This window comes from Oryctolagus cuniculus, chromosome 8 (genome assembly GCF_051225735.1).
Source record: "Oryctolagus cuniculus isolate XC-2025 breed Fujian yellow rabbit chromosome 8, ASM5122573v1, whole genome shotgun sequence".
Taxonomy (NCBI): domain Eukaryota; kingdom Metazoa; phylum Chordata; class Mammalia; order Lagomorpha; family Leporidae; genus Oryctolagus; species Oryctolagus cuniculus.
The window spans coordinates 47902673-47924968 of record NC_142874.1 but is presented as its reverse complement, the minus strand read 5'-3'; the positions used below and the strand labels follow the sequence as shown (position 1 = coordinate 47924968).

Below are 22296 nucleotides of genomic sequence, written 5' to 3'. Positions count from 1 at the left end.
TTTCACATTTTATGAATATCCATAACCACATACACAAAGCAATCATCGCAGAGCCTAGTCCAAAACTCAGGTCTAAGTTTTAGTTCAAAACTATTTCTACGATATCATACAAGCATTTTAGGTAGATTATACTATTATTCCTGAACACAACTCTATAGGTGCTATCATTTTTAAACATGTATTTGGTCACGTAAGGATTCAAACACAGGAGGTCTGACTCCAGAAATCATACTGTTACTCATAATCAAAAATTTTAAGGATAACTAGATATTTTCCATTCAAAAAAAATTCTTAAGTAGCTATATAATACATTTTAAGTATAAAGAAATAAAACATAAAAGTTATAACTTGGGATTTTTCACCTATAAAATAAATCTCTTCCCAAACCAACCAAAGCACCACCATCTTCCCAAAGATTTCATTCAACTGAGATTACTCTCTTTCTTCAAATCTATGATGATCACTGCATAGCTGTCTCTTAATATCCATGCTCCTCCTCTTTGTTAATAGAAATTCAATTTTCAGCTATTGGCAAATTGCCACATATGCCATTTGGCAAGGTGTAATCCATTGGCTAAGTCTTTCATTAGATACTAGTGCAAGTGTGGTGTTAGAATTCCAGGAATGCTGTTTAAAGAAAGCAGACTTAGCTTCTAGGGAGCTCTGTTGTCCTTTCTTGCTACTTTGCTTTGCTAAGTCAGATATGTTGGCTGGAGTGCTAGCAGCTATTTTGGACCACAAGGAAACCTTAAGAAAGGAAGGTACATGCTGTGGCTGGCTGGTGGAAGAGAAAGGCAGGAGTCTCAGCCCATGGTTGGGCTGTACCATACTTGGACAGCCTCTCTCCAGATTTTATATGATATAGAAATAACATTTTATCTCAAACAAATCACTACTATTGTTTTTTTTCCTTTTAAATATGCTGCCTGTAACTTAGACCCACACTTATTTCATAATCCCAGATTTCCTGCAACAATGGTGAAAAGGTGAAAAAAAGAAATAAAATTATTTCTTTTGTAATATTGGAGCAAAATACACCCAATCCGTTTCATTCTCAGACACTCTCAGATACACTCCAACTTTCAGAAACAAAAAAGAAGTAAAAGAAAGGAGGGAGTTGGATGGGAAAAAACCAGGATGCTTCTGCCCTCGACCATTACTCATGCACTTCATTGTCTTTTCTAGACTAGCTGAGCCCTATCCTTACTTCAAGGCCAAGCTAAGGGAAACCACTTCAGTCAGGCCTCTGGATTCAGCAACTGGCAATGCCTGTGCCAGTAATGCCTTCTGCTCACTTTGTTAATTTTCACATTGCATTGCTCTTTTCTATGTGTCCTCTCTACAACCTAGAGGACCCACCTTGTATTTCTAGAAAACTGCGTGTGGCAGATCAATAAATACTTATGACTGATCCGTTGAATTCAGGTAAGAAAAAAAGTGCAGAAAGGAAGAAGAGCAGAAAACTAAAGAGTGAGAGAGTGAGACTACTTGACTTCTTAGAAGTAACAGAGCATAACAGAAATCCTATGGAACCCCTAGAACAAGTTTTACCTCACTGGACCTTAACAATAACTGGGCCTACCATGAGAATATTTCAGGCATGGAAAGCCAAGGCATTCTGGCGAAAAAAAAAAAAAAAAACAAAAAAAACCCTAAATGAAAGATCTTTGCTAGTGAGATCCCAGTGGAAAGAACGGGCCACCAAAGAAGGTACCTTTCTTTGAAGGGAGCAGAGAACTTCCACTTTGATATGGCCTTGTCTAAATAAGATCGGAGTTGGTGAACTCAAGAGGCTTCCATAGCCTTAGCAGCTCATGACAAGAGCCTCAGGTGATTACTGACATCATAAATAAGACTGTCAATTATTAAATCAAAACAGGAGTCACTGTGCACTTACTCCCCATGTAGGATCTCTGTCCTTAATGTGTTCTACTATGTGAATTAATGGTATAACTACTACTCAAACAGTACTTTATACTTTGTGTTTCTGTGTGGGTGCAAACTGTTGAAATCTTTACTTAGTATATACTAAATTGATCTTCTGTATATAAAGACAATTGAAAATGAATCTTGGCCGGCGCCGCGGCTCACTAGGCTAATCCTCCGCCTAGCGGCGCCGGCACACCGGGTTCTAGTCCCGGTCGGGGCGCCGGATTCTGTCCCGGTTGCCCCTCTTCCAGGCCAGCCCTCTGCTGTGGCCAGGGAGTGCAGTGGAGGATGGCCCAGGTGCTTGGGCCCTGCACCCCATGGGAGACCAGGAAAAGCACCTGGCTCCTGGCTCCTGCCATCGGATCAGCGCGGTGCGCCGGCCGCAGCGCGCTGGCCGCGGCGGCCATTGGAGGGTGAACCAACGGCAAAGGAAGACCTTTCTCTCTGTCTCTCTCTCTCACTGTCCACTCTGCCTGTTAAAAAAAAAAAAAAAAAAAAAGAAAATGAATCTTGATGAAGAGTGGGATGGGGGCTGGCGCCGCGGCTCACTAGGCTAATCCTCCGCCTTGTGGTGCCGGCACACTGGGTTCTAGTCCCGGTAGGGGCGCCGGATTCTGTCCCGGTTGCCCCTCTTCCAGGCCAGCTCTCTGCTGTGGCCAGGGAGTGCAGTGGAGGATGGCCCAAGTACTTGGGCCCTGCACCCCATGGGAGACCAGGAGAAGCACCTGGCTCCTGGCTTCGGATCAGCATGGTGTGCCGGCTGCAGCGCACTGGCCGCAGCGGCCATTGGAGGGTGAACCAACGGCAAAGGAAGACCTTTCTCTCTGTCTCTCTCTCTCACTTTCCACTCTGCCTGTCAAAAAAAAAAAAAAAAAAAAAAAAAAAAACCCAAAGAGTAGGATGGGAGAGGGAGTGGGAGATGGGATGGTTGCGGGTGGGAGGGAGGTTATGGGGGGAAAAGGCTGCTATAATCCAAAAGTTGTACTTTTGAAATTTATATTTAATAAATAAAAGTTAAAAAAAAGGAAGGAACTTTCTGAAATGAGTGAAAATGTCCTATCAGATTAATTAAGATCACCTTGGAATAATGATCCCTGTTTCATACCTGACTAGGACATTATGACAAATACAGGTTGAATATAATGAAAACAATTTCTTACCCATGGCAGAGAAGTCTTGATAGACTAAATGAAAGCTGTTAGTCTTGTTGGGGAAATTCTGTGTTCCATTCCCCTGAAGTTAATATGTGTTTGTTACCAGAGAAATGTACTTGTTTTTATTTCCATTACAGCTCTATAGCAACAACAATTAATATTTATTGAGGACTTCCTATTAGATAATAACTGTATTAAATGTGTTTCCCACACATCAGCTTTTTTAATACTCAGAAAACTGAAAGTTGTTGATATTGTTAGTAGTTCTGATTTCTGGGTTACAGAATTTTTCTAGTGTCACATAGCTGGAAGTGGTGGTGTTAGGCTTCAAACCCCAGAATCTTGATTCCAAAACCTAAGTACTTGATTAGTTGCTTAGTCCTTGTGATTACATTTATTGTGAACATGTATGTTGTTTCAGTAAAGAATTATTTAAAAAAAAAAAATAATCAGGCCTAGCAGAATGAGTATCCATGGTAGACACACAGTCAATGCAAAGCTCAAACTATGCTTAGCCTGTTCTCTAACAAAAGGACAGAGTATTTTCTTCAGATACTCACACAGTTGCCTTAACTTCGCTTTCTCTATTAACTTGGACACTTTAAAGAGTAAATAGACCCAATGTAGGAAGCCATGCTTTCACAGTGGATGTGTATGATTCCAAGCCATACAGAAAAACTGGCTTCCAGAAAAATCCTATTTTACAGATATTATTCTGTCAAACAACTGTGACAACATATAGAATAATAACTGGATACATGGAATAATAACAAAATATTATTGAATTACCACTAAGTAGTGCAAGAGATCATTTTTGTTAAATAGCCTTTTTTTCTTCTAAAACCCAATAATAATACAATAAAAAGTACTGATTCTTCTTTTAAAATAGCATATATTCTAAGCAATATACTTTGTGTAAGCTACATTACTAAAAGCTCTGCAAGGCTATGGTACATTAAAATCTGTGCAACACTATATAGAATTAACAGTATATTACAAAATATTTAATAGCTTTATGTATATTTAAATAGACAATAAGAGACCCCCACTGATTTTATTATCATTTAGTTGTAAATCATTATGTACCTAAAAGTAACATAATTCATTTTCACAAATTTAGCAGTTTAAGGTATAAATAAAAATATTAAATTAACAGAAAATGTTTAATTTCTTTCTTATTCCTTATAAAACAAATGAAGTTCTTGTTACATCAGCTATTTTAAAAATAATGCTAAAATAACATTCTTATATTGATTCCACTTTTGAAAGTTTAACTACTTTTAAATATTTTTACATATAATCTATAGTTCTCTAAATATATCACATTTTCTTACAAAACACTCAATAGTTGTATCCTCATTTCAAATTTCTCCCACATAGATTTCTCAGAAGTACCTAAGACAGTACCTTCTTTGACAGTGAAATGTACAAAATAAATGACATGTCAACAAGTAAATTAGCATTCTCTTTCTGACCAGCTGGGTCATGTTTCCTTTTCAAAATCCTCAGTCCCATGATACAAAATAATAATAATCTAAAAGACCTCATTAAATGATCGATATATTGACATAACCTCTATAAGGAGACACATAGTGTTTTAATTGATTCTTTGAATCCATTAAATGGAATATTAAACCTGAGCCTCCAAAATATATTATAAGAGAACAATCACTTTATTTATTAACTGATTTCCTGCAGAAAATACTGGCACGTGAAAAAAATTCAAGGACTTTTACATTTAACCAAAGAGTAAAAAAGTCCAGCTCTCACTAAATTTTTCATACAAACAATATCACAGCAAAAGTTATAATAGACAAAGAAAACTATATTTACTTACCAAAAAACTTCCAAAGGCTGAATTAAATATCGCAGCTGCCTATAGAGAAAATAAATAGGAGGGAAAAACTCAAAGTAAATAGGAAAGCAAAGGAGATCATTCTCCCTCCCCCACTAATCAAAACCTTAAAACATTGACTCTACAAAGCAAACTTAGTCACTGCTTACAAAATTGGCAGTGGCCTGTAGTTTACTAAGACAGATGAGCTGCAGCTTAGGAATTCATAAATAATGGGTCTCAAAAGCAGGCAGAAATGGCTTGCCATGAGATGCCTTAAACCTCTATGACAGTACCAAAAGAATCGTCACCAATAGTAAATCAAAACATTGTTGTTATTGATTTTGCTACTAGGCTTAGACCAATCAGAGGTTGATTTATTCCTAAAAAAAAAAAAAAAAAATTCACATTACTGAGAGGAAGGAATACAGAATTATAAGGCAAACATTAATTTTTCCCTACTAGTGAGCAAAAGTCCTTTGAACTGCAACCACAGGGCAAGATGTGGCACTCACGACAGCCTGGAAGTCTCCACAGTGCTGTGGAGACCAAGAAAGTTACTGCTACGCTGTTAATGCTATGGCAGACACAAGCAAGAAAAACTTCAATTTGGTGTTCAAGATTCAAAGAAGAAATATTTGACTTTGTGCTTACCTAAATATCCATGGAACACATAGTAGATATAACATAGCTCTTAATTTTAGTCATTATATCCCAGGGAAGCTTCTCACATTACCCCAGAAGGAGAGACACATATAAAACATCCAATTTGATAGGGGAAGAAAAAAAAAAAAACAATAAAAGGCAAAAAGAGGGGTAAAGAAAACCTATTTCTAGCTCCCGCAGATCCAGAGCAGAGTTAAATTAATCATCATGGACATTAGCAGCCACACTGTAGGAAAAAGAAGATGTCAGTTTTAGCAAGTTTGAATAAAGTCCAAAGCCAGGCTAAGAGCTGTAGCTGAAAATGCCTTCTGCTCCGGGAGAGGATGCAAAGAGAGTGAATGGGTAATGAGATCCTTGGCTCCAGAGAGCTTAGCTCTCCTATTCCAGTTCATAATTAATTCAAAGCTTTGATAATTTCATTAGATTTCTCCTTTGCTGGCCCTATCAATAAAAGATGGCACTGGACCACAGCTCCTCTGTGGCATAAACACCAGCACAGGCACAGACCAGGGAACCCTTTGCGTCTTGATAGGGACAATGGCATATGGTGTTCCGTGTGTTGTACTGGGAGCAGCAGGGCAAACAAAGACGCAGCTAAATAAAACATTGTAGATGACAATTTTCAACTATAGCGACATATTTAACACATCTTCCTGGAATTCCATGATGGATAATTCCAGGAAAAAGTTTTTTTTGCTTGGAGAAAATTAAGTTAAAGGGTTTAAATAAATTAATTGTGGTGAGACCAACAGGGAACACTGTCTACCTTCTTATAAAAATGCACTTTCCCACAAATAAGTTTAATATCTAGATGCTATTTTGTGCTTAAAATGGATTTATCTCTCTCTTTAGTAAAAGAGTGAGGTCTTCCTCCTCTGAGCTTCTGTCTTCCAAGTTAATTTCTTTCCGGTGCTTTTCACTTATCTCATACTGAATAACTGGTGGTTTTGCCTAGCATTTAATGAAATATGGAATAATTAGAAATAAAAATACTCAAATATCAAAGTAAAACAAGCACTAACTAGTACTCATTCAGATCAAATCACCACACTCCTTTGGTGTCTCTTTTTTTAAAGATTTATTTATTTTGAAAGAGTCAGAGAGAGAGAGAGAGAGAGAGAGAGAGAGAGAGATCTTCCATCCTCTGGTTCACCCCCTAGATGGCCACAAAGGCTGGAGCTGGGCCAGGCTGAAGCCAGGAGCTTCTTCCAGGTCTCCAACATGGGTGTAGGGACCCATGTACTTGGGCCAGCTTCCAGTGCTTTCCCAGGCACATTAGCAGGGAGCTGGATCAAAAGTGGAGCAGCTGGGACAGGAACTGGTGCCCACATGAATGCCGGCACTGCAGGTCCCTCCTGCCCCGCCTGGTTTCCATTTTTAACCCAAACAGAAGCAATATATTTTACATGAACTGGCTGTGTTCCTATATCTGATAAAGTGACCAGCTAATGGAAAATGAGCATCTTAGATACTCAAAGATGTTGCAGCCCAACTCAATCTTAGTTGTTTTCTGACAGTGGAGATGGATTTGAATTCACTCAACTACACTGTTCTCCCATACAGTGACCTCTGGTTTTGTCAATTGATCAATTAAGGTTCTGGGGTACTCTGGGTACCAGGCGAAATCAATCACTGAACCAAGGAGATCTGGCTGAACAGCAGTAGATAACTAAGCTAACAGATGACTCAATTCTGCAGTTGCAGTGTTTGAGAGCATTATGATGCCCAGTGCTTCCAAGGGTAATGACAAATATTTAGAAAGCTTTTTATTGATACAATCAAGACATGCATACCTTTGACTTAAGGAGGAATTTCAGCCCTTAGCATGATGCATAAGGTTCTACAGGATCAGGTCTCTAGCTCATTTCCTATCTCAGATTTTCTATTCTGACAACACTTAACTACTTGATTTTCTGCAAACTCATCAGGCAATTTCTTGCATCCTTGCTCCATGACCTGAGATGCCCTTCCTCCCTCTTCTGTCTGGCTAACTCTGATTATCATAGCCACCAGCTTGGGCATCCATCCTTCTAAGAAGTGTTCAATCACTCTCCTCCAACACTCTCCTTTTAATACCACACATCTACTCTTGTAGGTGGACTGAATGTTCCCACACCTGCTGCCAGAGCATCCTGAGCCTGTATCTGCCACGGCACTTGCCACATCGTATTGAAATGACCTGTGAAGACACCTTCCTGCGCCACCGCCATCTAACGTCTTCTAAGAAAGGAATCTAAGGAGCTTATCCTAAGCTGCTGCTTATCTGAACTGCTGAATAAGCAGAATTTCCTGCAGTGCCCAAAGTCTACCTCTCTCACCAAGTGATTCTATGTGTTAAGACTGGATCCGGCACCTGGTGTCATAACCAAACAACAGCAGTGACAGTAGATCCAGATTTTAGTCTTCCAACCATTATAATAATCTCTTCCACCATATCCTGCTTTGTTTGCTTCCCTTGAAATGCCAACATCTTGCTATTACGAAATAGTTACACAAATGCTTGCCACCAATGATTTTTTTTTTTTTTTTTTTACAGGCAGAGTGGACAGTGAGAGAGAGAGAGAGACAGAGAGAAAGGTCTTCCTTTGCCGTTGGTTCACCCTCCAATGGCCGCCGTGGCCAGCGCACTACAGCTGGCGCACCGCGCTGATCCGAAGGCAGGAGCCAGGTACTAATCCTGGTGGGTGCAGGGCCCAAGTACTTGGGCCATCCTCCACTGCACTCCCTGGCCACAGCAGAGAGCTGGCCTGGAAGAGGGGCAACCGGGACAGAATCTGGCGCCCTGACCGGAACTAGAACCCGGTGTGCCGGCGCCGCAAGGCAGAGGATTAGCCTAGTGAGCCACGGCACCGGCCTATCCAATGATGTTTTTAAAACTTACATTTCTCTACAGCAATGGAGTTAAATAAAATCTAGAATTTCCCAGGAATCCTCAGCAACCATTAGCACTGGATGATCTGCATATGCTGAACTGTATGAAGGCAGGCTGATGAGTGAAAAAGCAGGCTTCAAAACGGTAATGTATGGTTCTTCTTATATTAAGTATTTACACACTCACACACACACATATACACACTTACATAAGAGCACTAATTTTTTTCTGACAGGAATCACCAAAAACTCCTAACTGTGGTTAAATTTGTTGAAAGGATTGAATGGGGAAGGAGAGAAAGTTTTATTTTTGATTTTGTTGGTGGTGCTGTTTGGCTTTTAAATGTTTGTAAATACTATATTTTTATGCTTCAGTGAAGACTATTAAAGCAGTGAGATGGGGCCAGAGTTGTGGGGCACCAGGTTAAGCCATCCTTTGAAATGCCAGCAGGACATACTGGAATGTCAGTTCGAGTCTCAGCTACTCTGCTTCCCACCCAGCTCTCTGTTAATTCATCTGAGAAAGCAGCAGAAGTTGGCCCAAGTACTTCAGCCTCTCCACCCACATGGGAAATCTGGAAGGAGTTCCTGGATCCTGGCTTTATCCTGGCCCTGTCTTTGCTGTTGTACCCATTTGAGAAGTGAACCAGTAGTTGGCAGATGTCTCTCTTTCTCCTTCTGCTACTCTCTTTGTAACTCTGCCTTTCAAATAAATAAAGGAAAAATAAAAATAAAAAAATAAAGTAGGGTTGTGTTGATCCATTTGTTTGTTTTTTGAATCCTTTTTATTGAAAATATAATAAATATTTAATATAAAATTAAAAATTGGTAAAGACTTATTTATTTGATAGGCAGAGTTACAGACAGAAAGGTCTTCCATCTGCTGGTTTGCTCCCCAAATGGCTACAACAGCTGGAGCTATGCCAATCCAAAGCCAGGAGCCAGGGGCTTCCTCCAGGCTTCCCATGCAGGTGCAGGGGCCCAAGTACTTTGACCATCTCCTACTGCTTTCCCAGGCCATATCTGGATGGGAACCAGAGCAGCTGGGACTACAACGAGTGTCCATATGGGACACTGGAGCCGCAGGCAGAGGCTTAGCCCACTATGCCACAGTGCCAGCCCCTAAAATCAAAATTTTAATTTCTGCTTTGAACGTTAGTGCTTTCTCTTGCTAGGTGCTCACAGCTGCAAGTTGATTATTCCTGGTAGCCCACACCACGGTACTGAGATTGGATGAACAGAAGTCATTTTCTGGGCACATCTATGGTATCTGAATATTTGGTTTGGGAAACACATAAAAAAAAAACTATCCCTTTCATATTAAAACAAACGTGGCTCTAGAGAATACAAACTTCATGAACTGAAATCAAACATGAGCTACCAAAGTTCATTTATTTGAAAGGTAGGAACCTGTGGGTTTTATGACCAGCCTCTCCTGAGATATGAGTTTCCTTTTCTTGGCTTTCTGGAAGCCAGATCTGAATGGTTCACTGAGTTTTGCGTACAGTCCTTCCTTTGGTATTACCTCTTTTGCCAGAAATGTATGTAAAATCCATCCCTCCTCTAGAATGCTCCATGACAGAAAAATGGCATCTAATTTACCAAGCCTTGTATCCATAGTGCCTAGAATAGCACCTGGAGCATAACAGACCCTCAGTAAGTATTACTGGGTCAAAGAACTAACCAATGTATGAATGAGCAAATGCTTGTCATGCTAACTGAATGTTCTGTGCAGCAATGTTTTCACTATTAACTCATGCACCCCATCTTAAAAATGTATACATTGAAGTGATCACATGTGATGGATAACTAGATAAAATGCTGAACAAAAAAAGTTGGTTTTGAAGTGATTTTCTAATAATGACACTGGATTCCTTTGTATTACATATTCTAGATAACACATTGCTTCTTGAAACAGCTCAGTTTTAATCAAAATATCTGACTAATGTTTCATTATATAAGTGACAGCATGTTTTATTGTTCTTTTGAAAAATCTAGCAAGCTCAATAATGAATTAATTTCTTTATTATCTACTTGGAATTATTTAAAATAAAAGGGGAGAGGCCTGCATTGTGGCACAGTGTGTTAAGCTGCTGCCTGTGATACTGGCATCCCATGTAAGTGCCAGTTCAAGTCTCAGCTGCTCCATTTCCCATCCAGGGCCCTGCTAATGCACCTGAAAACAGTGAAAGATGGCCCATGTGCTTGGGTTCCTCCATTCATGTGGGAGACCTGGATGGAGTTCCAAGTTCCTGACTTGGCTATTTGGGGACTGAACCAAATAGCTGTTGTGGCTATTTGGGGACTGAACCAGCAGGTGGAGAATCTGTTTCTGTCACTGTCTCTGTCTCTCGTGCTCAGTCTCTCTCTCTCTCTCTCTCTCTCCGTAATTCTGCCTTTCAAATAAATAAATATAAATCTTGAAAAATTTTTGAATATTAAGGAATAATCTTTAAATAAACATTTTGAAACTGAAAACAATGATGATGAAAAGTTCTCTATCTCAATGAAAACAGCAAGCTCTTCCATTGCAGAATAGCTATAGACATTATGAAGTTCTATCTTAAATTAGGCATGAAAGCTACAACTTCCCAGCAATGCCATGTGTTGGCCATGTTCCATATTCCAGAGTTACTTAAATATATCTGGTCTTTGCTAAAATGCATTTAAGATATATGAACACATATATATGAACAAGTCGTCTCTTACAACATTATATCAATAATCTTCATAATGCTAGTCTAATACCCCTCTTTTTTTCTTCCCTCATGAGTTTAAGAAATAAAAATAATAATAAAATCTATTATTTACATTGAATATGAATGATTCATTGCAAGTTAATTTGTGAAATTTCTGGCTTTAGCTATTGAATACCCTGATTCCCAGCCAAAATACATAGAAATGTTTCCCAAAATGTTAAAATGGAACCCCCTTTTGGTTGTCATTTCTAATAATGTTCTATAATAATGGTAATTTAAGGCAATCAGCCCACTATTCAAAGTTAGACAGCAAGATACATGCCTGGGTCCTTAGAGAAAGACAGATTGGGCCAGGCACCCCTTCATATGCAGCCTATGTAAGTGAAGACCAGAAATCCCAAAGAAGATTGAGAAAAGGAACTTCCCAGGACTACTGAGTGCTCTGAATTTTTCTCCTTCACTAGGGGCGAAAGCTGATGTGTTCACCCTATCTCCAAAGTTGGAGGTAGAAATGACATCTACAAAAGAACCGACAGTAGAGATGGGAGAAACTGCAAAGCAGCGTGCTTGGCATTGCTATCCCCTGCTGCACACTGCTGAAGAGACAAACTCCACACTGGGCTGCCGCAGAGCAGAGGGTGTGCTCCAGGAGAGGTCTTGGAAACACCATGGTGCAGTCCCTAGAATTGGGGTTACAGGGATAGGGACTGTGTCATGTGAGCCAAAGACATGGGCAGAAACTGGTAGAAACAACTTCAAAACCCCTGACAAGAAACAGCAAAGGTGAGAGGCTGCTCTAGAGATGAGCATCTAGGACGTAACAAAAGGAGAGGGAGAATAATGGGCCGAGAAGCAAGGTGCTGTCCATTCTACATGGGCCAAGAAGGCACCTTGCAGGATTGCCTTCAAACATGACTCCTTTTAAGAGACCACACCCCAGAGAGACGTCAGTGATAGGAGCTGAAGATGCTAGGAACTGGGGTAGAGGCTGGACGTGACGCTGAAGATCACCTCCCTCACCAGCCCAACAAATATGCAGCACATGGATGCCTGCGATGACCCAGGTCACTGTGGCCCATGCTGCAACACTACCTGTAGGGTAAGACTGTCCCACCCCATCTAATGTGCTGGCCCTACCCTGACTTACAGACCGAAGTCCATGCTGCTTGCTTCTACATGGGCAGCAGGGCAGCAGGGACTCCTGTGCTTTACTGCTCTCACGATCCCAGCCTCTCGGCGTCTAGCACATATTTGGTGGTTTTGTTTTTAACTCAGCTATATGTTTAAAATATTCCATTGTTCTTATAATTTCTCTATGGAACAGTGTGAAATTAAGGATTACATACCTGAATGTCTTCTCAAATACTCATATCCCACCCCCCTCACCTTCCTCCTCGCCCTGTCAGTTCTCTTGGTTTTCTGGTCACTTTCAGTTACAAAAATAGTTGCATCTATCAAAATTAGGGTTAATTTTGAGGTTAATAAATAATCCAGCGCAGTCTAACTTAAAATTTCAAATCCCCAACCTGTCTTGTGTTTTTTTTTAACTTTTATTTAATGAATATAAATTTCCAAAGTACAGCTTATGGATTACAATGGCTTCCCCCCCATAACGTCCCTCCCACCCGCAACCCTCCCCTTTCCCACTCCCTCTCCCCTTCCATTCACATCAAGATTCATTTTCGATTCTCTTTATATACAGAAGATCAGTTTAGCATACGTTAAGTAAAGATTTCAACAGTTTGCTCCCACACAGAAACATAAAGTGAAAAATACTGTTTGAGTACTAGTTATAGCATTAAATCTCATGTCTTGTATTTTTTTAAACATAGAAAATTAAACTTTTAAATTTAAAAATATATACACATGATACAAATTTAAAGTAGAACCAGTGGGGATGAGGTCTATTTCACTTTTCTAAAAGTTCACCACATTTGCTACCTCCAGCCTCTTCAGAGTTGGGGTAGGACAACTGCATTAGATGGAGTGCAACAATCTCTTCAAAACCCCTGTAATATGGGCCTCGGTGCCCTCAGCCATCGCAGGTGCACCCATTGCACTACTGGATGTTGTTAAGCAGACAGAGCTCTCCTATCTGCAGATCTACACCCCAAATGCCCAAAACAGCCAGAAAATGGAAGCAGGAGCAGAGCTGGGACTTGAACCAAGGCACTTCAATGTAGGATGCTAGTGTCCCAAGCAGTGTCTTAACCACCAAGCCAAACACCCCAAACACCAAAGTAGTACCTTTCAAGGTAGAGGCAGTCCTGTGGCCATCTCCTTTGTTTTATGCAGATGCCTTTATTCCACTTTGCAGGTGAGTTCATGTCCCGACTCTGTTATTGCTTCTGGTTTCCCAGAAATGCACACACTAGGAGGCAGCAGGTAATGGCCCAAGTAGTAGGGTCCCAGTAGCCCACATGGGAGACCTCCATTGAGCTCCAAGCTCCCAGCTTCAGCTTTGTCTAGCCCTGGCTATTGTGGTCATTTGGAGCGTGGAGTAGCAGATTAAAGATTTCTGTCCATCCATCTCTGTCTGTCTTTCACGTAATGAGAGTATGAATTCTTGAGAGAGGGAGACAGCAAGCAAGGGGCGGGGGAGAAAGTTCTACTCAGAAAATCAAGAAAGAAGGTCTTTATCAAGGGTAGGCATGAGGACTCAACTCACTGTACACTCCCCATGTGATTCAGGAAGCCCAAAGTATGAACAATTTAAAGAAAAGACAAGCTGGATCAAAGACCAATGGAACTCCTGAGGCCCTGAAAGAAACAAATGCAAAACTCATCTTTGAGGCCACTCCGATAACCCAGAGCAAAGCAGATTCCCAGATGAAACAATCCCCACAAAAGAGGGCTTACAATCAAGAACTGTAAACAACAGAACAGTGTATATGACAAGATCACCACCTCCAGGCAGTGGGGGGCGGAGAAGCAACTGGCTTTTTCACAATATGGTAAAGAAAAACTTATTAGAAAGTTGGAAGACCTAGATGCAGACAAAACTTAGAAACTTTTAGGAGAAAATATGAAACTATCTTTATTCCTTCAGAAAAGTAGAGTTTCTTAACCATGATAAGATAAAGTACACACAAAAAGGAAAAGCTGTGGTTGCCATGCAACACAGTTCTGGCCAATGAAGATATAAAATGATTCTAGTGTCATGATGGGAGTGTATGGAGGTTAGCTTCTGAGACTGCCTCTTCCTTCCTGACTCCCGCCTACAGGGAAAGTGATCTCACCCCCCGTGAGAACACCGCAGAGACAGCCACATCAACATCACTGAGACACACAAAAAAAGCCTGCAGCATCATGGTGCATGAGAAAAAATAAGTCCCTGCTTAGTTAGGCCATTTTCAGTTTCTGACACAGTCATGTTCCTAAACAAGAGAGACAATAATAAAGGACTAATCAGGCAGGTTGGGTAAATCAAAAAGCACTTCTTTTAAGATACAAATTTGAACAAGTGTATTAAGATTTATTTAGCAAAATACCTTGTTACCATTGCAAATGACATCACTGAATAGTATGGGAAAGAAAATGGACTATTGGTCATGATTGTTGGAGATCAAAGCTGAATTGCCTTATCCTGCAAAGGTTCCTCAATTATGTGAATTTATATCATACCAACCTCTGATTCACAGGAAGAAGAACTGTCATTAATATTTATTTCCTTTCTAAGCAAAGGTTCAGTTTGAAAACCACATAAAGACTAAAACATCAAAGATTGAATTTCAATCTTTGGTTTTCAATTAAGTATGGAAATACAAAGTACTTTTTTATACTAGAAAAGTATTTTGTATGGTGCCATAAAAAGGCAAAAAAAATCAAAGAATTATCAAACATTTATTCTGTATTCAAAGCCAATTTCTGTGTATGCAATTTAGTTGCTAGTTTTACTACTGATTTCTTAACTACCATTACTTTGCTACACAAATCTCCTTACAAATAAAATTTCTCTATTTGTGTTACTGAATCATACTCCAGAAAATAAATATAAAGGATATCAATTAAGATATGAGTTGATATGGCATACTCAACACTTTTCATTTGATTCCACTTAATATCTGTCATAATATTTTTGAAGAAGCAATAGCTTAAAGTACAGAATATTGCTTTGAAACCACTACTGAATATTTCTCCTCAACAAAGAAATCTAAATGCAAACTACAGTGCCGCTACAAGGCATCCACCAATCTAAAAAAGATTGATTTTGGGACATGTACCATTAAAATTCATCTTCTTAACAGCTACTTATTTGTTGTAAAAATCTTACAGTAATTTACAGAAGTCTACATCTCTATTTCTATATCTCCAAGAGAAGAGCAAATGTTTAACATCCAGCTGCTTTTCCAAGAGTAAGCTCCATTCTCTCTCTGTTTCTACAGGTCCATTTCTTGATAATGGTGGAAAAAAATTATTTAATATCCTCAATCTTGAGGTGAACATGGGGGTTGCTATTTCTGGTTGCAACTATTCATCTCAATTCAGGCCAGGGAGAAAAATATATTCAAGTTTCTGTTTCTGGATGCTAAATTGAATCAGGTGTCCTCTCCTCTTAAGAAAATTAAGTTGCTTTTGTGCAAGAGTGTTTTAATGAGAACAGAGCAGGCCGACAGTGACAAATGGGAATGACACCAGAGAGAGCACGTAAGCAGGACAATATGTGCATGTTACAGTCTTACAGCCTATTTTTCACTGACTATTCTGAATGACTTCGCTGTTTCTTAAGGGGCCTATTAATCTCAAATTTAGTTATTACACAACGTTTATTTGAACATATATTCTGCACATGATGACAGTTAATAAAGGAAATCTTTCACAAGCTGTATTTTTACATATTGTTCCAAGTACAGCTCCCAGTCATCTGATGGTATTGATGGAATAACCTACATTGTGCTGAGGCTTTACAAAAAAAAGGCACATATATTCATATTCCTTTCTAAGCACATGGGGACTCTTAAATAACCGTTAAAATGCATACCAAAAATCCTAGTACAAAATGGTAACAGGAAAAGGACATCTTAACTGTTCAGCAAAAACTGTTTAATGTGCAAACTTCTAAGAGAACCAGATACCTTTTAACACTTTTAAAGCCTTGGTGCCTAATATGCAATAGTTTTTGCATACCAATCTACATTTTCACAACACAGGCAGAGCAGGAGACAGAAGGCAAAATCAATTTTCTTGAGGTGCAAAAAGAATGCAGTAACACAGTTGCTTTGATTTTCTCCTTGGTGCACTTTTTGGACAAAATATCATGGACTTAAAATGGTGGTGATTCTGTATTTCTTATTTCTAGTAGCATACTTAACAGCTTCAAAGAATATGTTCTCTTTTTTTTTTAGAATATGTTCTTAAAAACACATTTATCAGCTGAAATCATCAATTCAGATTGTGGTTCTTGTTCCACAACACTTTAGGTGTTCCTGGTTCATAATCCCAAAACCTAATGATAATAGCAGGAAAGAGTTATACTAAATCAAGATTTTTAAATCTGCCATATAATTAATTGACGTGCATATGAACTTAAATGCTTTCGATTTCATCCTTCTGAAATCTGTGTCTCCAAAGGTGATCAATTTCAATGAAATGAGAATTTTCAAGTAGGAAGGGCCCTTAGATACAATGACAATCCCTTGACAAATCAAGAAAAAGGACTCCAGAGAGGCAAGGACCTTTCCCAAGGTCATGTTAGCAGCAAACCCAGAGTAGAACTCACCCCAGACATTCCCTGGGCCCCTTTAATATGACCACACTGTATATTTACATATTATTTTAAACAGCCACTTGGAGATATATTAGAAAAAAGGTATATGCTAAAATACTAACAATGATTATATTGGGATAATGGAATTATGCATTGTTTTCCCTTTGAGTTTTCCTTGGTTTTCAAAGTTTTTGTACTGATTATGCATTCATTTTAAAATTTATACAATAAATACTCTAATTTTAGAGGTTCTAACTTTCATCTTTAGATAAACCTGAAACCATGCTGTGCAAATATTAGGTGCTCACTCAATGTCTAACTAAAAATTGAATGAATGGAGGATAACGCCAAGAAGAAACTACTTAAAAAGCCATTGTTTTATTAACTCTGAAGATGTAGAGGAACAAAATGTGGGTATAACTAATATCAACTCTTATGTTGAACATATTCATATATGCAATGTATTTATTAATAGCTTACTAAACCCATCCAAAATTAAGCTGAACCAAACTTACTATCATTCATCCATTCAATACAAATTTATGAACTTGGGCATTCAGAATACAAAAAATAAAGACCATACAGTACCAATACACAATCTAGAGCTATAAGACAGACTTCCTAATAGCCACAAACAAGATCAATGGTATCAAAGAATTATAACAGCCTAGAAATTGATTACTAAAATTTCCTTTAAAATGGGCTTTTTCAGTCTCTCCTAGTGATATGCAGGGAGCACTTCTCTGATCAATTAATGGAAATTCTTTTTAATGACAACCCATAAACTAAAATCTCAGCATGACAAGCAGGAATTGGCCAAGAATTCCCTTAACACTTTGTTTAGAAAGGCATCCACAAAACCTAAGTGACAGCTTGTGTCAAAACATCTAATGTTTCTTACCAATTTTAGACTCTAGCTACCTAACTGTTATTTCTGCTCTTTTCCATCCATTAGGTCTGGGAATCTCAGAGCTTCTTAAGAGGGCAATGGATCAATCCCTCAGCAATAACTCTCTCATCAGCTTTTCATTAGCAATAAAATAGCTTTTCTACAATCTTCTGGGAAATAACTTACCATAGATTCACAGAACTGCTACAGACTTGTGCAGATCAACTAATCAAGTCACTTTTCCTCAAAAAGAACTACACTGAACTCACTAACAAATGGTACCTACCTACCCTGTGCTTTGTGTCTTTGGGATCAAAGATGCACAACCTCTTTTAGGGTTTAGATTTTAAAATCTATGTCTTAAATCACATTTTCATTAGTAAGGCCTTCCCTTTTCTGAACTAACTTTTAATTTGAAATCATTTTTTCATGTTAGTTGCCCTGAGAACATTTTAAAATAGCTGTGTTAATGCTATTGCAAGGACTGTACAAATTTAACAAGTGGCTCTCAGGATAAGGAAAGGACACCAGTTTGTGATATTTGCTATTTTCATGGTATAAATGTTCCCATCCTAGCCAACTGCAGGATTTAAATATGATGTCACAGAATACCAACATAGAAAAGATGGTATAATTCCAAAGGCACAGAAATTAGAAAACGGGGGTGGGTGTCTTGTATCAGAGTGCCTGGGTTTGATGCCTAGCTCTAGTTCTCGATGCAAGCGTCCTGCTCATTCAAACACTGGGAGGTAGCAGTGATGGCTCAAGTAATAGAGTTTTGATCATCCACCTGAGAAACCTAGATTGAGCTCTTGGGTCCCTGCTTTGGCAGAATCAGCCCCCACCACTGTAGGCTTTGGGGAATGAAACAGCAGATGGAAGACCCCCAACTCTGTATCTCTCAAACAAATACATAAAAATTAAAATGAATAATGTGGTAAAGAAAGGACAAATTAAACCGAAAATAAGCACAGAAAAGAAATAATAAAGATATGAACAGAAGCTAATAAAATAAAAATGATGAAATCAGAAGCTGGGGTCTTCCTCAAGCAAGGCACCCAGGAACCAACAAGGAATAAATGCTGTCTTAATAAGAGATGGGCTGATTCTGATTACACCAGTTGATGCAAACATACTCTTCCCCACTACTGACAACAGTGTAAAGCTACCACACCCAATTTGGGGGTCACCATGGACACCTGCCCCACCCTCAAACACTGTTCTGAGCTCCCTGGCCCCACCCAGCATATGTCTCTGGACATCCACTGAAGGAGCAGACACTCCACGAAGCTACAGAGGCATGTTACAAAGATAAAAGCTGTCAGAGGAGAAAATCAGCAAGTGTTTCTATAAATGCCTACAAATTAATGTAGAAATATAAGAAACATGAACAAAGAAGGCAATATGACTTCCCCAAAGGAACACAGCACTTCAATATTAGAATGTGAAGACAGATTGCTTAAATGCCTAAGAAGTAATTCAAAAGAATGACCACAAGATTACTCAAAAACACAGAGAACCAAATACCTAAGTTAAACAAATCCATACATGACATGGATGAAAAAAAATCTGCTGGGAGATACAGATTGAAGAGAAATCAAACTGAAATATTAGAAATGAAGAATTCAATATGTCAAATAAAAAATACATAAACATAGTTGCAAAAATCCTCAACTAAATACTAGCTAATCCAACAACATATCAGAAAGATCATTCATGCAGACCAAATGGGATTTATCTCTGGTATGATAGGATGGTTCAACATTTACAAATCAATACATGTGATACATCACAATAAAAAATGAAGACTGAAAAACATGATTATCTCAATAGATACAGAGAAAGCATTTGATAAAAATACAACACCCTTCCTTGATAAAAAAAAAAAATTAAACAAATTGCACGTAGAAGGAAAATTACTCAGCACAATCAAGGCAATATATGACAAGCCCACAGCCATCATCACATTAAATGATGAAGAATTGGAACCATTTCCACTAAGAGCTGGAACCAGAAATGGATGTCCAGTCTCAACACTGTGATTCAATTTGGTTCTGACAGTTTTAGCCAGAACCATTAAGCAAGAAAAAGAAATCAAAGGAATACAAATTGTAAAGGAGGAAGTCAATGTATCCCTGTTTGTAGATGACATGATGCTATATCTAGGATAACCAAAAGTCTCCACTAAGAGGCTACTGGAACTCATGAGAGTTGCACGATATAAAATCAACACACAAAATCAATAGCCTTTTTATACACAAACAATGTCTTGGCTGAGAAAGAAGTTGTAAGATCAGTACCATTCAAAACAGCTACCAAAAATTTTAAATACTTTGGAATAATTTAACCAAGGATGTGATAAATTTCTCCAATGAAAATTATAAAACATTAAAGAGAGAAATAGAAAGAAGACCAAAAAAATGGAAAAATCTTCTATGTTCATGGATTGGAAGAATTAATATCATTGAAATGTCCATTCTACCCAAAGCAAGTTACAGATTCAATGTGATCCCAATCAAAATACCAATGGCATTCTTCTCAGATCTAGAGAAAACAATACTAAAATTCATATGGAAATACAAGAACCCCTGAATATCTAAAGCAATCTTAAACAACAAAAGCAAAGCCAGAGGCATTACAATACAAATTTTAAGACTTACTACAGTGCAGGTATAATCAAAACAGCCTGGTACTGACACAAAAATAGACACATAGACCAATAGAACAGAATAGAAACTCTAGAAGTTAATCCACCCAGTTCCAACCAACTAATCTTTGACAAAAGAACTAAAATCAATCCCTGAAGAAAGGACAGTCTTCAACAAATGGTGCTGAGAAAATTGGATGTATGCACACAGAAGTATGAAACAAAACCCTACCTTATACCTTATGAAGAATCAACTCAGAATGGATCAAGGATCTAAATCAATGACCTGATATCATCAAATAACCAGAAGAAAGCATCAGGGAAACTCTGCAACATATTGGCATAGGCATAGACTTCTCAGAAAAGACCCCAAAAGCACAGGCAATAAAAGGAAGAGTAGACAAATCGGATTACATCAAGCTAAGAAGCTTCTGCACTGCAAAGGAAACATTCAACAGATAAAGAGGTAACTCACAGAATGAGAGAAAATATTGACAAACTCTGCAACTGATAAGGGATTAATATCCAGGATCTATAAAGAGCTCAAAAAACTCAACAATGACAAAACAAACAATCTAGTCAAGAAATGAGCAACAGACATGAACATGCATTTTTCAAAGGATGAAATACAAATGGCCACTAGACAGATGAAAAAATCCTCAAGATCACTAGTTATCAGGAAAATGCAAATAAGAACAACAATGAGGTAATGAGGTTTTACTTCACCCCAGTTACAATGGCTGTTGTCCAAAAATGAAAAAAAAAAAAAAATGCTGGCAAGAATGTGGGGAAAAATATACCCTAACACAGTGATGGTAGGAAAGCAAACTAGTACAACCATTATGGAAGACAAAAATGAAGATTCCTCAGAAATCTGAAAATAGGTCTACTACAATACTGAGCCATTCCACTCCTGGGAATTTACCCAAGAGAAGTAAAATCAGCATATGAAGGAGTTATTTATACCCCCATGTATACTGCAGCTCAATTGTGGAATCAACCCAGATTGTAATCAACTGATGTCTGGATAAAGAAAATGTGGTATAAATGCACTATGGAGTACCACTCAGCCGTAAAAAAGGATAAAATCCTGTCTTTTCCAACAAAATAGATACAACTGGGAACCATTATGCTTAGTTTAATAAGCCAGTCTCAAAAAGACAAATATCATATATTTTCTCTGACATGTGGTAGTTAACATAGAATCCAAAAAACTGTACAGGAATGAAACAGACATCTTGTGATTTAATTGTTTTTAGCTCTTATTTACATTCCTGTGGAACTATGGTCTTTCTGTTTTTTACTTTTTCAATATTATGGTTGGTGTTACATTAAGCCTGTGATTATAGAATAGAGTTAAATTATGTTTTCAAAAAAAAAAATAAAGAAAAAGAAAAGAAGAAAGGAGGGAGATAGATTGAAGAAGGTAGTATGGTTATCTTCTTAGAACTGTACCAATGAAATCTGCTCTCTTTATATTAATAAAACAACTGTGAAAGAAATCAAAAGTTAGTTATTTAGTAAAATATCAATAAAATTGATCTATCTCTAGAACAAGGATTGTTGGATTTTTCTACAAAGGGTCCATGTACTTTTGCAATCCAACTGGTCTAGCATCAAGTGGATAGTTAGCAAGACATTTATGAAGTTACAAACCTGGAGTTACTGTCAAACTCACAGGTCAAAAACCCAGTCCTCCGTAATATTGCTCTTTCTTTATTATTTTTGATGTTTTTATTCATTTTACTAATTTTAAAGGCAGAGAGACACACAAAGATAGAAAGCTGGATACACAGACAGGGACCTTCCATCTACTGGTTCACTCCCCAAAAGACCACAGCAACCTCAGCTGGGAATTTAGGTCTCCCTCACAGAAGGCAAAGACCCAGCTACTTTACCT

The 22296-nt window shown here is 38.4% G+C and overlaps 1 protein-coding gene across 5 annotated transcripts in view; it reads right to left on the bottom strand.

Moving 5' to 3' along the window:
* The window catches only part of SLC10A7 (solute carrier family 10 member 7), a 290033-nt gene that overhangs the window by 190749 nt on the left and 76988 nt on the right, over positions 1-22296 (bottom strand). For 3 of the 5 annotated variants that reach the window (XR_011378233.2, XM_002716919.6, XM_089302403.1), the window contains one exon: positions 4921-4959. Coding sequence is in view for 1 of the 5 variants with exons in the window: in XM_002716919.6 (XP_002716965.1) it covers positions 4921-4959 (39 nt within the window). In the remaining 4 variants the exon portion in view is untranslated. Of the gene's footprint in view, positions 1-3089; positions 3163-4920; positions 4960-22296 lie in introns of those variants that run through there. The other 2 variants (XR_011378229.2, XM_051820018.3) reach the window with 2 other exon arrangements.